General features: G+C 35.5%; 1 protein-coding gene across 1 annotated transcript in view; it reads right to left on the reverse strand.

Moving 5' to 3' along the window:
- ZNF804B (zinc finger protein 804B) overlaps positions 1-15738 on the reverse strand; it is a 197814-nt gene that overhangs the window by 14700 nt on the left and 167376 nt on the right. Inside the window, exon 2 of the mRNA XM_015853517.3 lies at positions 14867-15010. Within this exon, the coding sequence (XP_015709003.2) occupies positions 14867-15010 (144 nt within the window). The remainder of the gene's footprint in view (positions 1-14866; positions 15011-15738) is intronic.

Consider the following 15738-nt stretch of genomic DNA (forward strand, 5'->3'; position numbering starts at 1 on the left):
GCCCAGATTATGAGTTTAAGTTAATGGAATTCAGGGCACATTTGTATGGCACATGAGAAATTACTAAGTACAGTTAAAACAGATGGATTTCAGGGGGCCATTTCCGCATGGGAGAGAACAGAACAGGCACTCTGTGGCAGCAATTCACTCATTTGAAGGCCTGAGCTATTTGCGGGTTCAGCATATGCTCTGCTTGACCACCCACATTTATATCATTTCCAATGAATTTGTTGTCATATGCTCCAGCAAGCTGGCTGGGTTCTGTACGATTTGATTAGATACATTCAGTACCATTTTGGAACAAAGAGTAATTTACCTACTAAAAGTAATATGTTTCAAAGATAAGATTCTTGCTACAGGACTGTTTCTTCACTGCACGTTCATGCACATTCATGCCTGCCTCATTTGTGTCTCTGATGCTGATTCTTAGCCACATAAAAACAATAGTTTATTGTTTTTATCTTTTCTTTCTCATGTAAGCAGCTCAAAGAGAAAAACAAAGAAACAAATAAAACCCCCCCAAAACAACAACCCCATAACCAATTCTGGTATTACAGATGCCATGAAATACTTTCTCCTATCAAAACTTTCAGTACTTGTAAGCGTACTTTAAAAATGCTTCAGCCTTCTCCACATCTTTTTGAAGCCAGCCTCACTGTTTAATTTTTCTTTACTCTAATTGTGGCACTGAAATTCCAAATCACCAGTTTGAGTTATTCAAGAATTCAAAAGGCAGTTCAAATGAATGGCCTCCAAATTCCTTTAGTGTTGTCATCAGACTTTCAGAGTCACAAAAATCTCAGATATCTTATGAAACACATCCTTTTACCATGCTAATATTTTTCAAATAAAGAAATGAAGGCAGAGATGGAGTAATTTATGAGAAGATCAAGGAGGAGGTACTTTTAATTAGCACACCTCACTTGTAACCAGCCCATTGAAGCAAGAGGAAAGATGACATCTAAATTAAACCTAAATTTGATTTACCTTTATCATCTGTTGATTCTCAGCAACTATGATAGTGATGAGGGTACTAGGATAAAGCATGAAAGAAATCCATAACAAAACATTTTGCTATGCCTATAGTTTACCTAAAGGAAAGATGAATCAGCAGGCCACTACAGAGTGGCTCTGGACTGCTGTGCTAGAGAACAAGCTCATCACCAAGAAGAGACACTTTAATAAGTACTTGAGATAAATGCAGTGTTTGTGACAGGAACCTTTAACTGCACTTCAGATGAAAATTTATTGTCAGGGCAAAGAGTGAAAAATCCTATATGCATGAAGTATATTAAAACTAGATATAAGCAGAAGCATCATCAAATGCTTCAAGGAAGTAGAATATTGCTTTTTCTAATAGGAAGTAATAGCTATCCATAAAAAACCTTTTAGGTTGTTTTACTTGTTAAATCAAATGCAAAACATCCTTTATCCTCTGCTTACTTAATGAATACAGGTCTCTTCTGGAGTAGAAGAGTTAAAAGTAACCAGAAACCTGGCTAGAGTACTATAAAGAAATGGCTGATCAGAGAAAAGGGTGTTTAATAAATGACATATACATGTAATAATTTGTCAATAAAAAAAAGACAGCAAATGACTTTCATAGTCATCTGACTGAAACTTCTTAATAACACAAGAGTGACGACATCCTGATTTCCTACTTTTTAATAGATAAATTGACAAAATCTATTTTACACAAAGCAAATTAAATGATATTAATTATATGATCGTTCTTCAATATTTTATGGAGTGCTGTATCAGTCATGCCAGAATTTTCCCTGGCACTGATGTCAGCATGACAAATTTTCTTGTTTGTTCACTTTAAATAGTAACATGGTTTGTAGCTTGATGTAACTTCGTCTCGTGCTCTGAGACTTATTAAGAATCAACATTAATGAGCAAGAGAGTTTATGGCTATCTCGTTCTTAACATTAAATGTAGGTTACCTGAATCTGCTAGTATAAAAATATTTAGGTTCAGATTATGCTGTTTAATATTATTCCTAGCTGCCTCTAGAGTGGTACTTTGCAATCACCATAAACATCATAAATGTGACTAAATCATCTGGCTTTGCCCCAAGTATAGAACAGAAAGCTGTATTAAATAGTCTTTTTTACATCACTGCTGACAAGTAACTCATTTCTTTTCAGATCAGAAGATTCTTTATGTCTTCAATATGCTTTCAGAAACCTTCTTGCCCTCACCTCTGATGACTACAAATTTTCCTTTTGCTCTTTTTACTTCCTCTATCACTTTTTTCCAATTTCTTCACTCCTGATTTATGATCTTTACTATCCATTTTTCCTTTCTCTCCTTTATTATAAATTTAAGCCACAGAGAATTGACTTTCCTTCTAAACAAGATTAGCTGTTTATAACCTATTTGGTCTTTTGTCAGTTGTGGGATTTTGGTTCTTAAACCATCTGCCAAATGCTCTTTAAAATTTCCTAAGTCTCTCTCACATCTTTTCATTTCAATTTCTCACAACCTTCTTGATCATCCTTTTCACCATCATTAATCTCTCTTCCTTAAGCACATTTATGTTACTAAATACAATCCAATCAATTTTTCTTACATACCTGTGTTGATCATCATGATAGCTAATAATGTGTATGTTAAAAATCTACTCTATAGAACCTCATAATGTGGATGAATCCAAACACAATTTAAAGCATTCTTGTGCAATCTGTGACAAAAGGAAGGCCCAGATAGGCAACAAATTTAAAAGGATAATCTGTTAATTTTAATTTCCTCATGCATGGGACTGGAATAGCACTATATGTTCCAGACTTTGGTTTATTTACAGGAAATAAGCAGATGTCCCATTTGTTTTCAAGGTCAATTCACTGCTGCCACAGCCTGGTTTAGCCTTTGATTATCTCAGACAATCTTCTGAGAACACATCTCTGTATATTATGAATATTATGAAATTTACCAGTTAAAAATTGATATTTTGATCATATACTATTCTGTTATTTCTCTTTCATTTCTGTCCTGCATAATTACTATGTTGTGTCCCTTAATTTTAGTTTTCTTTCTTCCCTCTGCATGACCCTCTCTTTCCAGTTCATCAGCATTTCCCACTGAAGCCACAAAAACAATAAGGTGCTTCCTAAGCAAAGTTAGTGTGTCAGAAAGAAAGATGACCAAACTGCAGAGTAAGTGGTGCCCTATTTTCCATTTTGTAACGGAAAAGATATATTGGTTTATCTAGTGTACTTTTTATTTCCACTTACTAAAAATATTATTTATTTGAAATCTGTTATTTGTATTTGGTCCCCTTGAACAAAATGCCGTTGCAACCTGCAGTGCGCACAGTCAAGTATGTGTCTCGGTCCACTGGTGCAGAACAGATCACTGGGCTCCAACATGACATAATTCCACTTTGATTCCATAATTTAAAGTTATTTTAATACTCCTTTAGAAAACGATCCCTTGAAAGTGAGTGGAGATGATCACCTTGCATATTTTGGAGGTAATGGAAGGGAACATTTAATATCTCCTTTTTCCCTCTTACCTGTGCTCTAGACTATATCTCATTGTATTCACTCTTAAATAATTCTGTAAATAAACACTTTTTCATGTCGACATGGGAACTTTTAAATGTTATAAAGCTGAATTATCACTCACTGCTTCTAAATTGCATTATGCCACTTCTCAAATTCTTTGTCTGCCACTTGACATGAACAATGTTTTGAGCAGGCTTTATTTTATTATTTGCTCTCAGCATAGTTTTATTGCTGTAAAATTTGAAGTTGATCTTTTATTTACATCATTGCTTCTTATTCAACTACTCTACTACGACCCTGAATTTGAATTATTTCTTTTATAAAAGTATGCTTGTAAGTTTGTGTACTCAAGTAGAACAACAATTCCCTTAAAGTATGCACCATCTCAGAGAAAGCATGATGATAGGAACTGTATATTCCATGTCCTATGTGACTCAAATGCAGACAAGAAGTAGGGCAACTGGATCATATTTACTTCTGGTTTTTGAAAAAGATTCTATCATTTTTCCAGGTATTAGTGGTTTAGGTTTTAAAAAGACCTTGTTCAGCTTGATGAACTCTACAAATAAACAAGGAGTTATCTAAAAAATGATTTTCATTTCCTAGAAATAACAGAAAATCACTGTAGTAATTATTGTGTGCTCCAAGCTTAGATTTACTGGCCTATGTTTTGCATGCATGTAGGTACAATTTATGATTGTTTTCAAATCATAAGCCAGAGTCTTCATTTCCCATTTTAATCAAGCACAGGGATGTTATGTTGTTCTAAATTCCAAAATGGGAAGAAAATTAAAATCTGACCCAGGCTATTGAGGAGCCATACTTATACAGAATCACAGAATGGTTTGGGTTGGAAGGGACCTTTAAGATCATCCAGTTCCAACCTCCTGCTACAGGCAAGGACATCTCCCTCTAGACCAAAGCCCCATCCAGCCTGGCCTTGAATGCTTGCAGGGAGGCAGTGCAACAGTGGGCAACCTGAAGCATGAATGAAAGGAATGCCTGCTATAGCATGGGCTCAAATGATATAAAAAGCATTAGAAGACTGGATTTTTCTTTGAAATAAAGAACAAGAGTAGTCTGAATATACTGAGATTCTTGAAAAAGGTAAAAAAAAAAAAAAAAAAAAAAAAAAAAAAAGTAGTGTACTTTTTAGGCAAATTTTCAGAGAAAAATATTGATTGCTGTGATTTAACAAATTGTTTTCTTTTACTCTTAAAAATAATACTTTACCCAGTAATTCTCTGCTAATTATGACTTGTTCCTATACTTAATCTGATTGTTATCTAAGTCTGGAGATCCAAACCAGACTCACAATAAATGCAGAAAGTTATAACATATGATTAATAACCTCACTGAGTTTCACAGATTCGAAAGGAGGAATATAAATACAGAACAGTGGAATGCTGCGCTTCTTACACTTCTGTTTTCAGTATACATCAGCATTTAGAATTTTTTATTTTGAAGGAAGAAAAGCCAAGAATCCTTTAACATGCTAAGGGTCTGTAAACTACCAGAGAAAATACACATCAATTGACTCCTACAAGATTCCAAGGGTCTTATGTCAATTCTTTCATATTTAAATTGCTTAATATTTATATGCTTGTTTAAGGAACCAGAATTTCTCCTTTGTAGGAAATTTTATCATTTGGGATTTCTTTACCTTTTTGTCTTACCAGGAGAAGTAAACTTATGAAAACTTAATTATTGAAAAATGAGACTTTACAATATTTTCAAGATATTTGAGGTCAATTCATCTAAATAATAATGAAGCACACAACTTTAAAGTTATGCCTGTCATCGTGCTGATTTTAACTCAGGAACAGTAAATGTAATGTGTTACAATTAGTATTTTAAATATTTAAAAGCTGTACTGCTTAAGCAGGGCTTTCTAATTGATTTCTACCTATCTGAAGCTTGATGATGTAAGTCTTTCCAAAGAGAAATATTTCTGAATATCTCATTCCCCTCATTCTGCTTTAAAAACCATGTTTCCTGACTATTAACTTTGTATTAAGGAAACATTCACTTTTTTTTTGTGGTCACATCACCTGATCTAATATATTTATTTGATATTCTCATGAATATCATCTGTATTTCTCTAGATGTTCTCCAGCAGTTTAATCTGAGAAGATGTTTAAAGTACCCTCATCTTTTTAATAGCTCCTGGTGGAACCTAATTATTACAAAATTGCTAAAGCAGTGAAATGATAATTAGCCTGGGCTACTTCCTTTTTTTTCCCTTGGAGACACATTAAATAATTAATATAATTAATGCTTCTAACTAATAAATTACTAACCCCACCATCTATATTGGTATCTTGGTAATGCACAGAAATATTTCTGGTTTACTTTTAAATATTTGTGGTTTTTTTAGTAAATGCCCCTTAAAGACATATGAGGTACATCATACATTTCCTCAAACACAAACATTGTTGATTAGCATGACTTTAATGCTCCTCGGGAATCAATTACACTGCTAAATTCTTGCACATTAATTACTGCATGGAAGGTACAGATGGTCAAAAATGAACAGAACTATAATAGATACAGATTCTAAACAGATGTTCACAGGGCCGCATATACCTTTGTCGTCACCAGTAGGATTAGAAGAAATGTTCTTTTTCCAGAAAGATATGCATAAGAGAGCATTGTTCAGAAGTTTTACAGAAGATAATAATAGCATCATTTTTCTGCAGATATCTGATGGTGGAACTATTTAATTGCCTAATGTTTCCAAAAGTCTGACTGTGGCAGAAAATTGGCCCAGGATTTGTGAGGAATTTTTGTAACCTGCACAAGTTCCTTAATCTTGTTAAATACTATGTCATTCTACAAGTCACTCCACAAATATGAATTTTGTGAATGTATTTGTGAATAGAGAGCAATCAAACACAATTACAGTATCTGGTAGTCATTTCTTCCTATCACCTAAAAGCAGCTTCCTGAGCCTGACCTTAAATGACACTAATTATTCCAGATTCACTGAATTCGCTTACAGGTGTGCAAATGCATACATAATATCTGCAAAGTATATGGCCTACAAACAACATTACCAACTGTTCTTCAGCCTTTTGAAGCTGGCACAGGAAATATTCTGTGAATCTGTGTCCAGACTTGCTTAATCATTAACAGCAAATTGTCATTCATAGAATTGCTCAGGTTGGAAACGACCCACAGGACCTTCAAGTCCAACCTCAAAATATTGAAAAAATGGTTGCCCAAAAATGGTTGTGACTATTTATTGTGGGGTCATGTGGTGTGTTTTTTTCCCCCCAATAAATCTTATCCTTCAGTTTTTTTGCAATAAACCTTTGGTTATACTGCATCAACCATTCCTCCTGCTTGAAGAACTAGTTATAAAACTTGAGCAATTAAAAAGTGTACCCTCTGAGAGGAATGCAAAGGACACCTAACATACTCTACCCAACATTCTGGTTATTGCTATGTCTTAAATGCCAAAATCTGATAATAAACCTCTGTAATTCCTTATATAATGAAATACTTAAGAAATATCTCACAGTCATTGGACCATCATTAACAACTATGAAATTAAGAGTCCCATGGGTTCTTTTCCAATTTAAAGAGGGTTAAATTGCTAATTTACATGCTAATTAGCATTCATTCTAAAGAACACCAAATGTAATTCCACAGCATCTAGCATTTAACAATTTAGCTTATCTAGACATTAAATTTAAAAGCAACTCAGTGTTATTTGTAGTAGTTTTTGGTGACATTTCTTTGGAATCTGTTGCCTCAAGTAACCCCCAGTTGCCAAAATGTGCTCAGTGGTATTTTATAATGCTGCTTCTCCTGCTCTGGAGCTGCTCTGTTAAATACATTTTCTGTAGTGTGCAATTGAAGCATGTCTATGCAGCATAGCTAAAAATTCAAGAAAACCATGCATGATATCATGAACTAAGCATTCATTTTAATATCACCTCAAACTGGTAAAATGAATGTACTTCATACAGTGATGCAAGGATGTGGTTTACATTCTTTCATCCTACTTTTGCTTATATGCTGTACGTTAACTTAAATTCTGATGTCATCCTGTGTTGCTTTATGCTGCCTTTATTTACATCAGCTTCTGCGATTTGACACAACCTGATTGCCTGTTTCACTTCATCACAGCTTCAGCATTTCAAAGATGCAGGATTGCAAGTGCTCTGAAGCAAAACAGACATGATGTAAACATGCTTTTAGAAAGGCAGCATTTCTCTGTTTCTGAATAACATAAAGAAATATCCAGGCCAATAAAATAGAGTATTTTGGTATTTTGGTCTTATGCTGTCTACCAGTAATAGAAGATGGAATCGTATTAGATTAACATCATTATACATTTTATTTTTTCAGATCCCAGTGATTTTTGATATCACTTTGGTATTATTTTCAACATATGAGTAACATTATGTGCCAATATAACATCTGTGGTATTTTTGTTAAAGGAATTACCTTTCAAAATAACAGTTAATTTTCTTATATTGTACCTGGTTGATTTGCTTAGTTCCTCTGCTTTAATGTGAATGGCTTCAGTGTCAGTGGCTGACCTTGAATGTCTCCCGTTGTGCTTTACTCTGTTATTCCCCTTTACTGATGGATTATTTCTCCACGTATTTGTTCTTCTTATTTCCCACACCCCCCCTACACACACCATTTTTTTTTGTGCACACCTTTAACTTCCAGTTCAAGAGCCATAAGTCCATGCCAGTACATTCTCTCTTCATCCTCCACACCTATTCCCACACTTACTTCCTAAACCCACTTCTTCATCTCATGTTATCCATTCTCTCATTGCCAAGAGCCTTGTCCCTTGTACAAGATAGATTCTTTCAGTTAATTCTCTTTAGCACTGAGTCAGAGAGATTTCCTCAAGGAAAACAACATGCAATTCTGTAAATAAAGATTATATTAAAGAACCTGTGCATAAAAATATCAAATAAGGTCAACCACACAGTATTGATTCTGATGTCCTGGCATTCCTCTATGATTTACTTTACAAATAGCATATATATCACAGTATCACAGTATCACAGTCTCATGCGGGTTGGAAGGGACCTTAGAGATCATCGAGTCCAACCCCCGGGATTCGAGCCTCTGTGTAGCAGAGCGGCACTTCTACCACTTGCGCCACAATGGGGATTCGAACCCAAGCCTCCGGTGTTGCAATGCGGCACTTCTACCACTGTGCCACCGGGGCACACTGGGCAGTCCTCCGGGCCAAATTTTGTAAAGACAAGAGTCCAGAAAAAATAAAATAAAATCAGCCCAAGCTCTGAAAGCAACAGAAGTTGGTCTTAAAATACAAAATATTTAGAAATCTTAATAATAGGAATCACAGCCAGATCTGTATTTAACCATCCAATAAAAACTATAGGGTAATCCAGTTAGTAATCAGAACTAATTTAAGAAGAAAAGTTTAGAAGGATTTCATTCACAACAATAAATTCTGAAAGAATGACATGAACATGGTATAACAATTATGGAAAAAGTGTGAGAAAATGAGAACTACTCAACAAAATTATCAAAATCTCTTTCTTCAAGAAGTTACAGGAGGAGTGAAGTAATTTTGGGGAGGATGAACAAGAGCACAACATGGGAAATCAATGTATGATGAAAACCTAAGGATGTGTGAGGCTGCAGAAGAATTAGAGCAAATTTTCAGAATGAGCAAGAGAACTGTGTTTCTCTAAGACAGAAAGATACAGAAATGATACAATAGACCATATAGATGAATTATTTCCTTTTAGCTTTGATTTTCATACCAAAGAAAACAAGAAGTATGGTAGAAATGTACAGTGTGTACGCAGTAGAACAATGAATAAAAAACAGTAGATAGTTAAGAATTCTTCTTCAAAAGCAAAGGATTCTTGAGAAAATAAATACTGTGATGAAAAAAGTGTCTGACAAAGTGTATACAACCACAGATGATCATTCTAAGTCTGCCTCTACTGGAGACAGTTAAAACATAAACTGGACGTAAACTTGCCTAACGCTAAATATAAATTGGTATTTCACTGAATTTGGTATTTCACTTAAATTAGAGAATAAAGCGTGGGAAAATTTGGACAACTGTTGACCATATTGAATCATACTTTAAGCATTTGATTTCAGAAGCATCTGAGATACATATGGTGAATGTTCTAGAGATGGAAAAAGAAATAATAATTTTCATCTGTAAAACCCCTCTCACAAGACATCTAATTTTGCTTCATTTTATGTATTTGAATGGTTTTTTTTTAATTTTGTGAGGCTGCTTACAGGCATACAGCTAAGAATATTCACTGTTATTTCCAGGACTGGGCCTAATTTTATACTCTCCAAATGGCACACACAAAATCACTTGTTTGTGATTGTTCCTTTTGATCGCAGCAATTTTCTGGTACCTAAGAAAAGGAAGAGAGAAACTACAATATATAAAAAAAATCCCTTTCTCGTTTCAAGTCTATTTCTATACCAGTTGAGAGAATCTAACCATTTCTCTGTTTCTCTTACTGTCTCCAGATCAAGTTTTAATGAAGAGGTGGTTCTGTCTTTCTTAAGACTGTTAAGACAAATGTGAAAATTTAATTTAAAATATGCATGCATTTCTTAGCAGGCATCAATCTAGGCTGATTTTTTTATTTTATTATTATTATTTTTTTAATTTAGAGGTTATTTTATGAGGAGGGGCATGGAAAGTACAGACTTCAAGTGCACAATCTGGCCTTGAAATTGTAATACAAGATGAACAATTGGCCCACCTATATCTTAAGGGGAAAAAGGTGAGATTACACATACACACATTCTCATGTAGTTTCACACTGAGGCAGATCTTTCTCTTTTGGTTAGTATATTCTGACAACTAAATACACAATAGTTTGTCTACAAAAAGGTTTATGGATGTTGCTCTGTTTGCCTTTGCTCCCAGATCTCAACATGAAAGCTCTGACCTACTTCCAAACCAATCTGCTCCAGGTGAAAATTGTTTGGGTAATAAGAGATGCGTACCCAAGAGCCAAAATATGAGATTTTCCTCCAATAAACATACACATCCTCAGAGAAAAAACAACACCCTAAAGATGAATGAACAAAATTTCAGTATTACGCTTATTTCCTGGAGCTTTCTCTGTGTGTACTTATCTGCATATTTTCTAGGTGTTAGAGACAAGGCTAGCTAAAATGTAAGCATATTTGCTAACTTTGATGTTTAATAGTAGCTAAATCTCTGTCTGAATTAGAGTAAATCCACAATCACAATAAAGGCTTACTGGCAAGTGCCTACAGCTGTACACACTAAATCAGACTTTCATTCAAAGAATACACCCAAGTGCTAGTATGCATGGATTTAAATATTAAGATAAATATATGTGCATGTAAACTAGTGTAGACTTTAACTTCTGTTCATTTATTTCACAGTACTGTAAAATTCAGATTTTAATCATCCAAACGAATGTAAGCAACCTGTTTTGTCATCAGAAACCCCAAGATGGCAATACAGCCTTGTTTTTCTTTGCTGCTTATTTCTACTATCATCATCATCATCATCATTATTATTATTATTTGCTGTACATGGAACAGATATATGATTTTCCCCTTTGCTGATATCAGAAGTCATTGCTGATTCCTGAGGATTATTTCTACAAAAGTGGAAAGCTCCCAGTACTTTGGCAATGAGTGAATGAATGCTATGAATGACTTGGGGGTACTAAAAGATTGCATTTAATAACATTAACCAAATAGATATCTCTCCTCAAGTTTGGTTTCCTTTTACGGAAGCAAGTGACTTAACTATCTTGTTAAGAAAAAAAATCTGTATTACCTATTATTTGGGGCTCAATGTGTAACATAAATTTGAATATAGGTATTATATTTACAAGAAGCAGCCTACATTGAACATCTACATCATAATAACTTTTGAGTTAATTCACACCAGGACTATTATCTTTTCCTGTGATCAGGCGGTTTATATAGAGCCGAGGTAATCAGTTCTGATGCGGCCAGCTTCTCTTGGGGAGAACACCATGAGCAAGTGAGAACAAACATTGTTGCAGGTGCTACAATGCTTGAATGAAAATATATTGCAGATTTACCAAATTGCTACTGACTATGACTGCTGCTTAGGAGTTTATAGAGTAATAGATTCCATAATAAAGGAAAACCACAAAGGAAGAAAGCTGTTTATGTGCTGGGTTAGTGAGACATGCATGCACAGGGCTGTACTGTGATGTGAGGAAGGGTGCTCCTGAGGGCACCCTAATTCTTGCCCCAGTTGGAGGGCACTGGGCTTAAAAATAGAGAGCTCAGGTAAAGCAGGGTGGGAGTGCAGGCTTCCACTTACACAAAGATTTGGAGATCACTTTATCCAGCCTTGCACTGAGAGAAATTATTTTCCAATAATAGGAAATAATAATTTCTATGAGAAATGATTACAGAGTAGTACAGCAGGGAAGATGCTGACAACACTATCTAAGAATAATGCTGTCAAGACAGCATTAAGAAATAAGAGCTATTTAATTCTCATTCAAAAGTAATAAATTACATTTAAATTATATTATACCTCTCCAGGATCATTTTAGTGCTAGAAAACAATGAAAATAGAAGCACAGATGAGCTTGAAGTACTCCTGATTCAGAATATTTTCTGTATATGTGTGTGTTTATTTGCATATACATACACTGTATTTGCATATATTTGCATGTAAGTAGTGTGTAGAGGAAGAAATATCTCTGAGAGTACTGCTCGAGAATAAGCTAATGCAACAGAAGCCTGGCTGTACAAACAAGGCCAAACTGATTTCTTAATGTTTTACAGTCCTCTGGGGCCAAGGAATGCAATGGCTGTTATACCAAATGAGAGGTCCAGAATTCCATACTTTCTGCTGTAGAACTGCTTGCAGTCATAGCTAAAAAATCAATCACAAAGTTAATTTTGTAAAACCCTAATATTGGTAGATTAAAATCATAAGTCTTTGAATAAAATCTGTTTCCTTGGGAAGGGAAACAAAAGTCTTATCACAAGTGCTCAGTGCAATATCCTTTTTTCTGTCTTTATATCTTCTCTAAACAGCACTGCCAGTTTAATACAGATTTCTAAGTAGCAGCATTTAGAAGGAAAATCACAAGGGGGGATGGGACTATACAATATTGTTCCTAGCTATAAAGAGTCTCTCATTTTATTTAATCTCTATTAGAAAGATTTTGCTCAGAACTTATCCATGTAGACAACTAGTGGTACCCTCAAATTTCTTCTGGTAAACAGAAAGGAGAACAGAAGGTTTCTGGTGGCTACTACAGTTCCCAGAACAAACATTTTGAAGTTAAGATAATTAAAATTAACTTATCTCAGAAAATTATCTTGATAAATAAGATAGGTTTTTCTGTGACTAACAATGAAAGGCAGAAGAAATGCAGCATCCATGTTATTCCTAGAGGCAAGGTTCCAAAACTTGGCTGAGCAGCCAAGAAGTGAGAAGGGAGATGAGACTGAATTACCCTGTCACATCAGGAGGATAGCTAGCTAATCCTGTGCTAGCTTGAGCTGCTGAACTACATCTGAAAGGGCAGGATGGGGTGAGCTTGTACTGCCAGTTTTTATTCTGAATGTGTTGTGTATTTCCATGAGTCTCTGCTTACACTGTATCACCAATCTGGCAGGTTTTAAAGCATTGATTTTACCTACAAATTAAATAAATTAAAAATTGTTATATAATACAAGAATCTAAAACCTCTGCTGCAACAAAACAAACATATGTGGTGCATCAAGAAGGCTGTTCTATTTTGCATAAGCTGTTCATTGCAGTGGTTGTAGAGAAGAGGGAGGGGCAAAGATTGATTCATTTGGATTCAGATGTATCTCTGACAAGTAGAAAATTGGCTGAAGGGTGAAAAATTATTTGTGCAGCAAATGGGGATTTATATGGATTAGAGTCACATGCTTAGGATCTGGAAATGTTTTGTAGTATTCGAACCATTTTTACAGATTAATTAATGGAGTTGTGATGTAAGGAATTGCTTTGGGTTTAATGAATAAAAATGTTAGGTGGATCTATATGTGGTTTGACAGTGATGGGCCAGAAGAGCCTTATGGACAGCAAAACCTGGAGTAGCTGGGTTCGGTAGGATGGTTTGTCATGGTGTGGGCGGTTCATTCACTTAGTGCTGCAATAGGCATACACAGAAAATGCCAGGATGATTTACATCATCTATAATACTACAAAGAACAATAAGATTGCTTACAGTGTGAGCAAGGAATTCTGCCCTTAGCGCTGCTTGTTGTCTTTGGCATTTATTATTTCTCATTCTCTGGAAAAAATACCTGCAGCTTCTAAATGCTTCCTAGATTTTCAAGGTAGCCCCTGACCTTCGTGTAACCAGAAGTGTGATCACCCAGGAGACATTATTGCCCTAGTAACTTCAGTGTGCGCAAATGCATAACAAATTGAACTGTGTAAGACGTGTAAGATCAAGGAGTAAAACAGTAAAATAAGGTGCATTTATGGAAACCTGCTACATTTCTAACTTTTCACATGCTACTTCTTAACATATGGTAAGTTACACAAGAGGTTCAGTTCATTCCTGAACTTTGCAAATGAATTTTGTAGAACTCTGGAATGCTTGTGAGAATTAATTGCATTTTTCTTCCACAGTGTCAACTGGAATATGTGTTTTGCTAAAATTAGTTGAAAACTGGGATGCAGGCAGCAAACATAGAATGATAATAGGCATACATTGGTATGGCACACCTACCACATTCAGATCTGATTAAGAAGGTTCAAAAATGATGACAAATAATTAATATCTATTGTATTTTTCCAGTATCTTTTTTTTTTTCAAGAGTAGCAGTTATTTTGTGCATGCAAAGCAAAATATATTCCACCCTGAAAAACTTCATGAGACACAGATTTTAATTTCAGTTCAATAGATGTTTAAAGAAGAAAAATCCTAAAAAAACACCCTGTTTTTGTGCCCCTGAAACAGTATGATCAGCTTGAAGGATTGTCTACTTACATCCTTGCAGCATCGTCATATGCCTCCTGAAACCAAAAGAGGGACCTAGATATTTGAGGAGATGTTTTCCGCAAACTGCCCTCAACCCCCCCTTCCAGTTTGTAAGTTCATATTTAAATCTATTCCAGTATTAGTATTGAGTAGCTATCTAAAACTCAGAGTGATCCTTGGAAAGAGGCATAGATTGTGGTGAAAGAATAAAATGATAATAAAATGATAAATATTTTACATTTGATTTTGATAAAAAATAACACATATCACAATCACATGCTAACTTGTCCTTTACTTGAGTGAATTTAGAAATCCCCCAAAATCAGGAAAGACAGAAGACAGGCAGCTATAACACAGACCAACAAGTGTAAGGTTTACCTGCTTGTGAGCATGGTCATAAGAATTGATGTGGTTGTCAAATTCCTGGTGTTTGTGGTACTGCTTGTCACACAGTTCACAGTAGAAGTTAGCCTTCACGTCCTCCAGAGCCTTGGCTGCAGCTTTCTCTTTCTCGGCATAGTCCTGAAAGGCAGAAGCAAAGGGAGACACAGATGATGAGCTCATGCTGTCTTTGTCATCCACACTAAAATCATCAGAAACTGGAACTGCTAGCTCACCAGGCACCACCTTAGTATCACAATACATATTAAAAAGCATTATTTCTCAAGTTGTATTTAATTAAATAATTTTATTACTTGAATAATTATTCTTAGCACTTCCTTTAGGTACCATAGTAATCAAAATACAGAGAACTAAGGCTAAGAGGAATACCACCAGGGCATGACTTGGCTTTTGCGTGGAAGATCTAAGCAGTGAAGAGTAAATAAAATACCAGGAAGATGAGTTGAGTGCTACAGCAGTTGGTACAACTGCTCCGTCTCTGCTCTTTCAGATGCCATTGCTCAGAAGAAAGCAGTCAGTTTTAGCCTGCTACCAAGACAGATTTTCTTTTGTGTACTGCTTTCTACCTCACATCAAATATTCAGCAGGACCAGACAGCAGCTGGCTGTGGCCAGCTGAGATTCCCCTGGAACAGTGCCACCATGCTGCCATGTCCCTTCCCCCACACCCACATCAGGGGACGTATCATCCCACACAAACCACCCTGCCCAGTGCAGCCATCACCCAACAGACACAGGCACAACCACTGATGTGATCTGGCACACCTCTCACACTGCCCTAGTGCAAGAATATAGCCAGGGTCAGGCAAACACAGCTGACAGAAAGGGAAAATACAACTGATTTCTCCC

This window comes from Coturnix japonica, chromosome 2 (genome assembly GCF_054131305.1).
Source record: "Coturnix japonica strain WE chromosome 2, WE-NBRP24, whole genome shotgun sequence".
Taxonomy (NCBI): domain Eukaryota; kingdom Metazoa; phylum Chordata; class Aves; order Galliformes; family Phasianidae; genus Coturnix; species Coturnix japonica.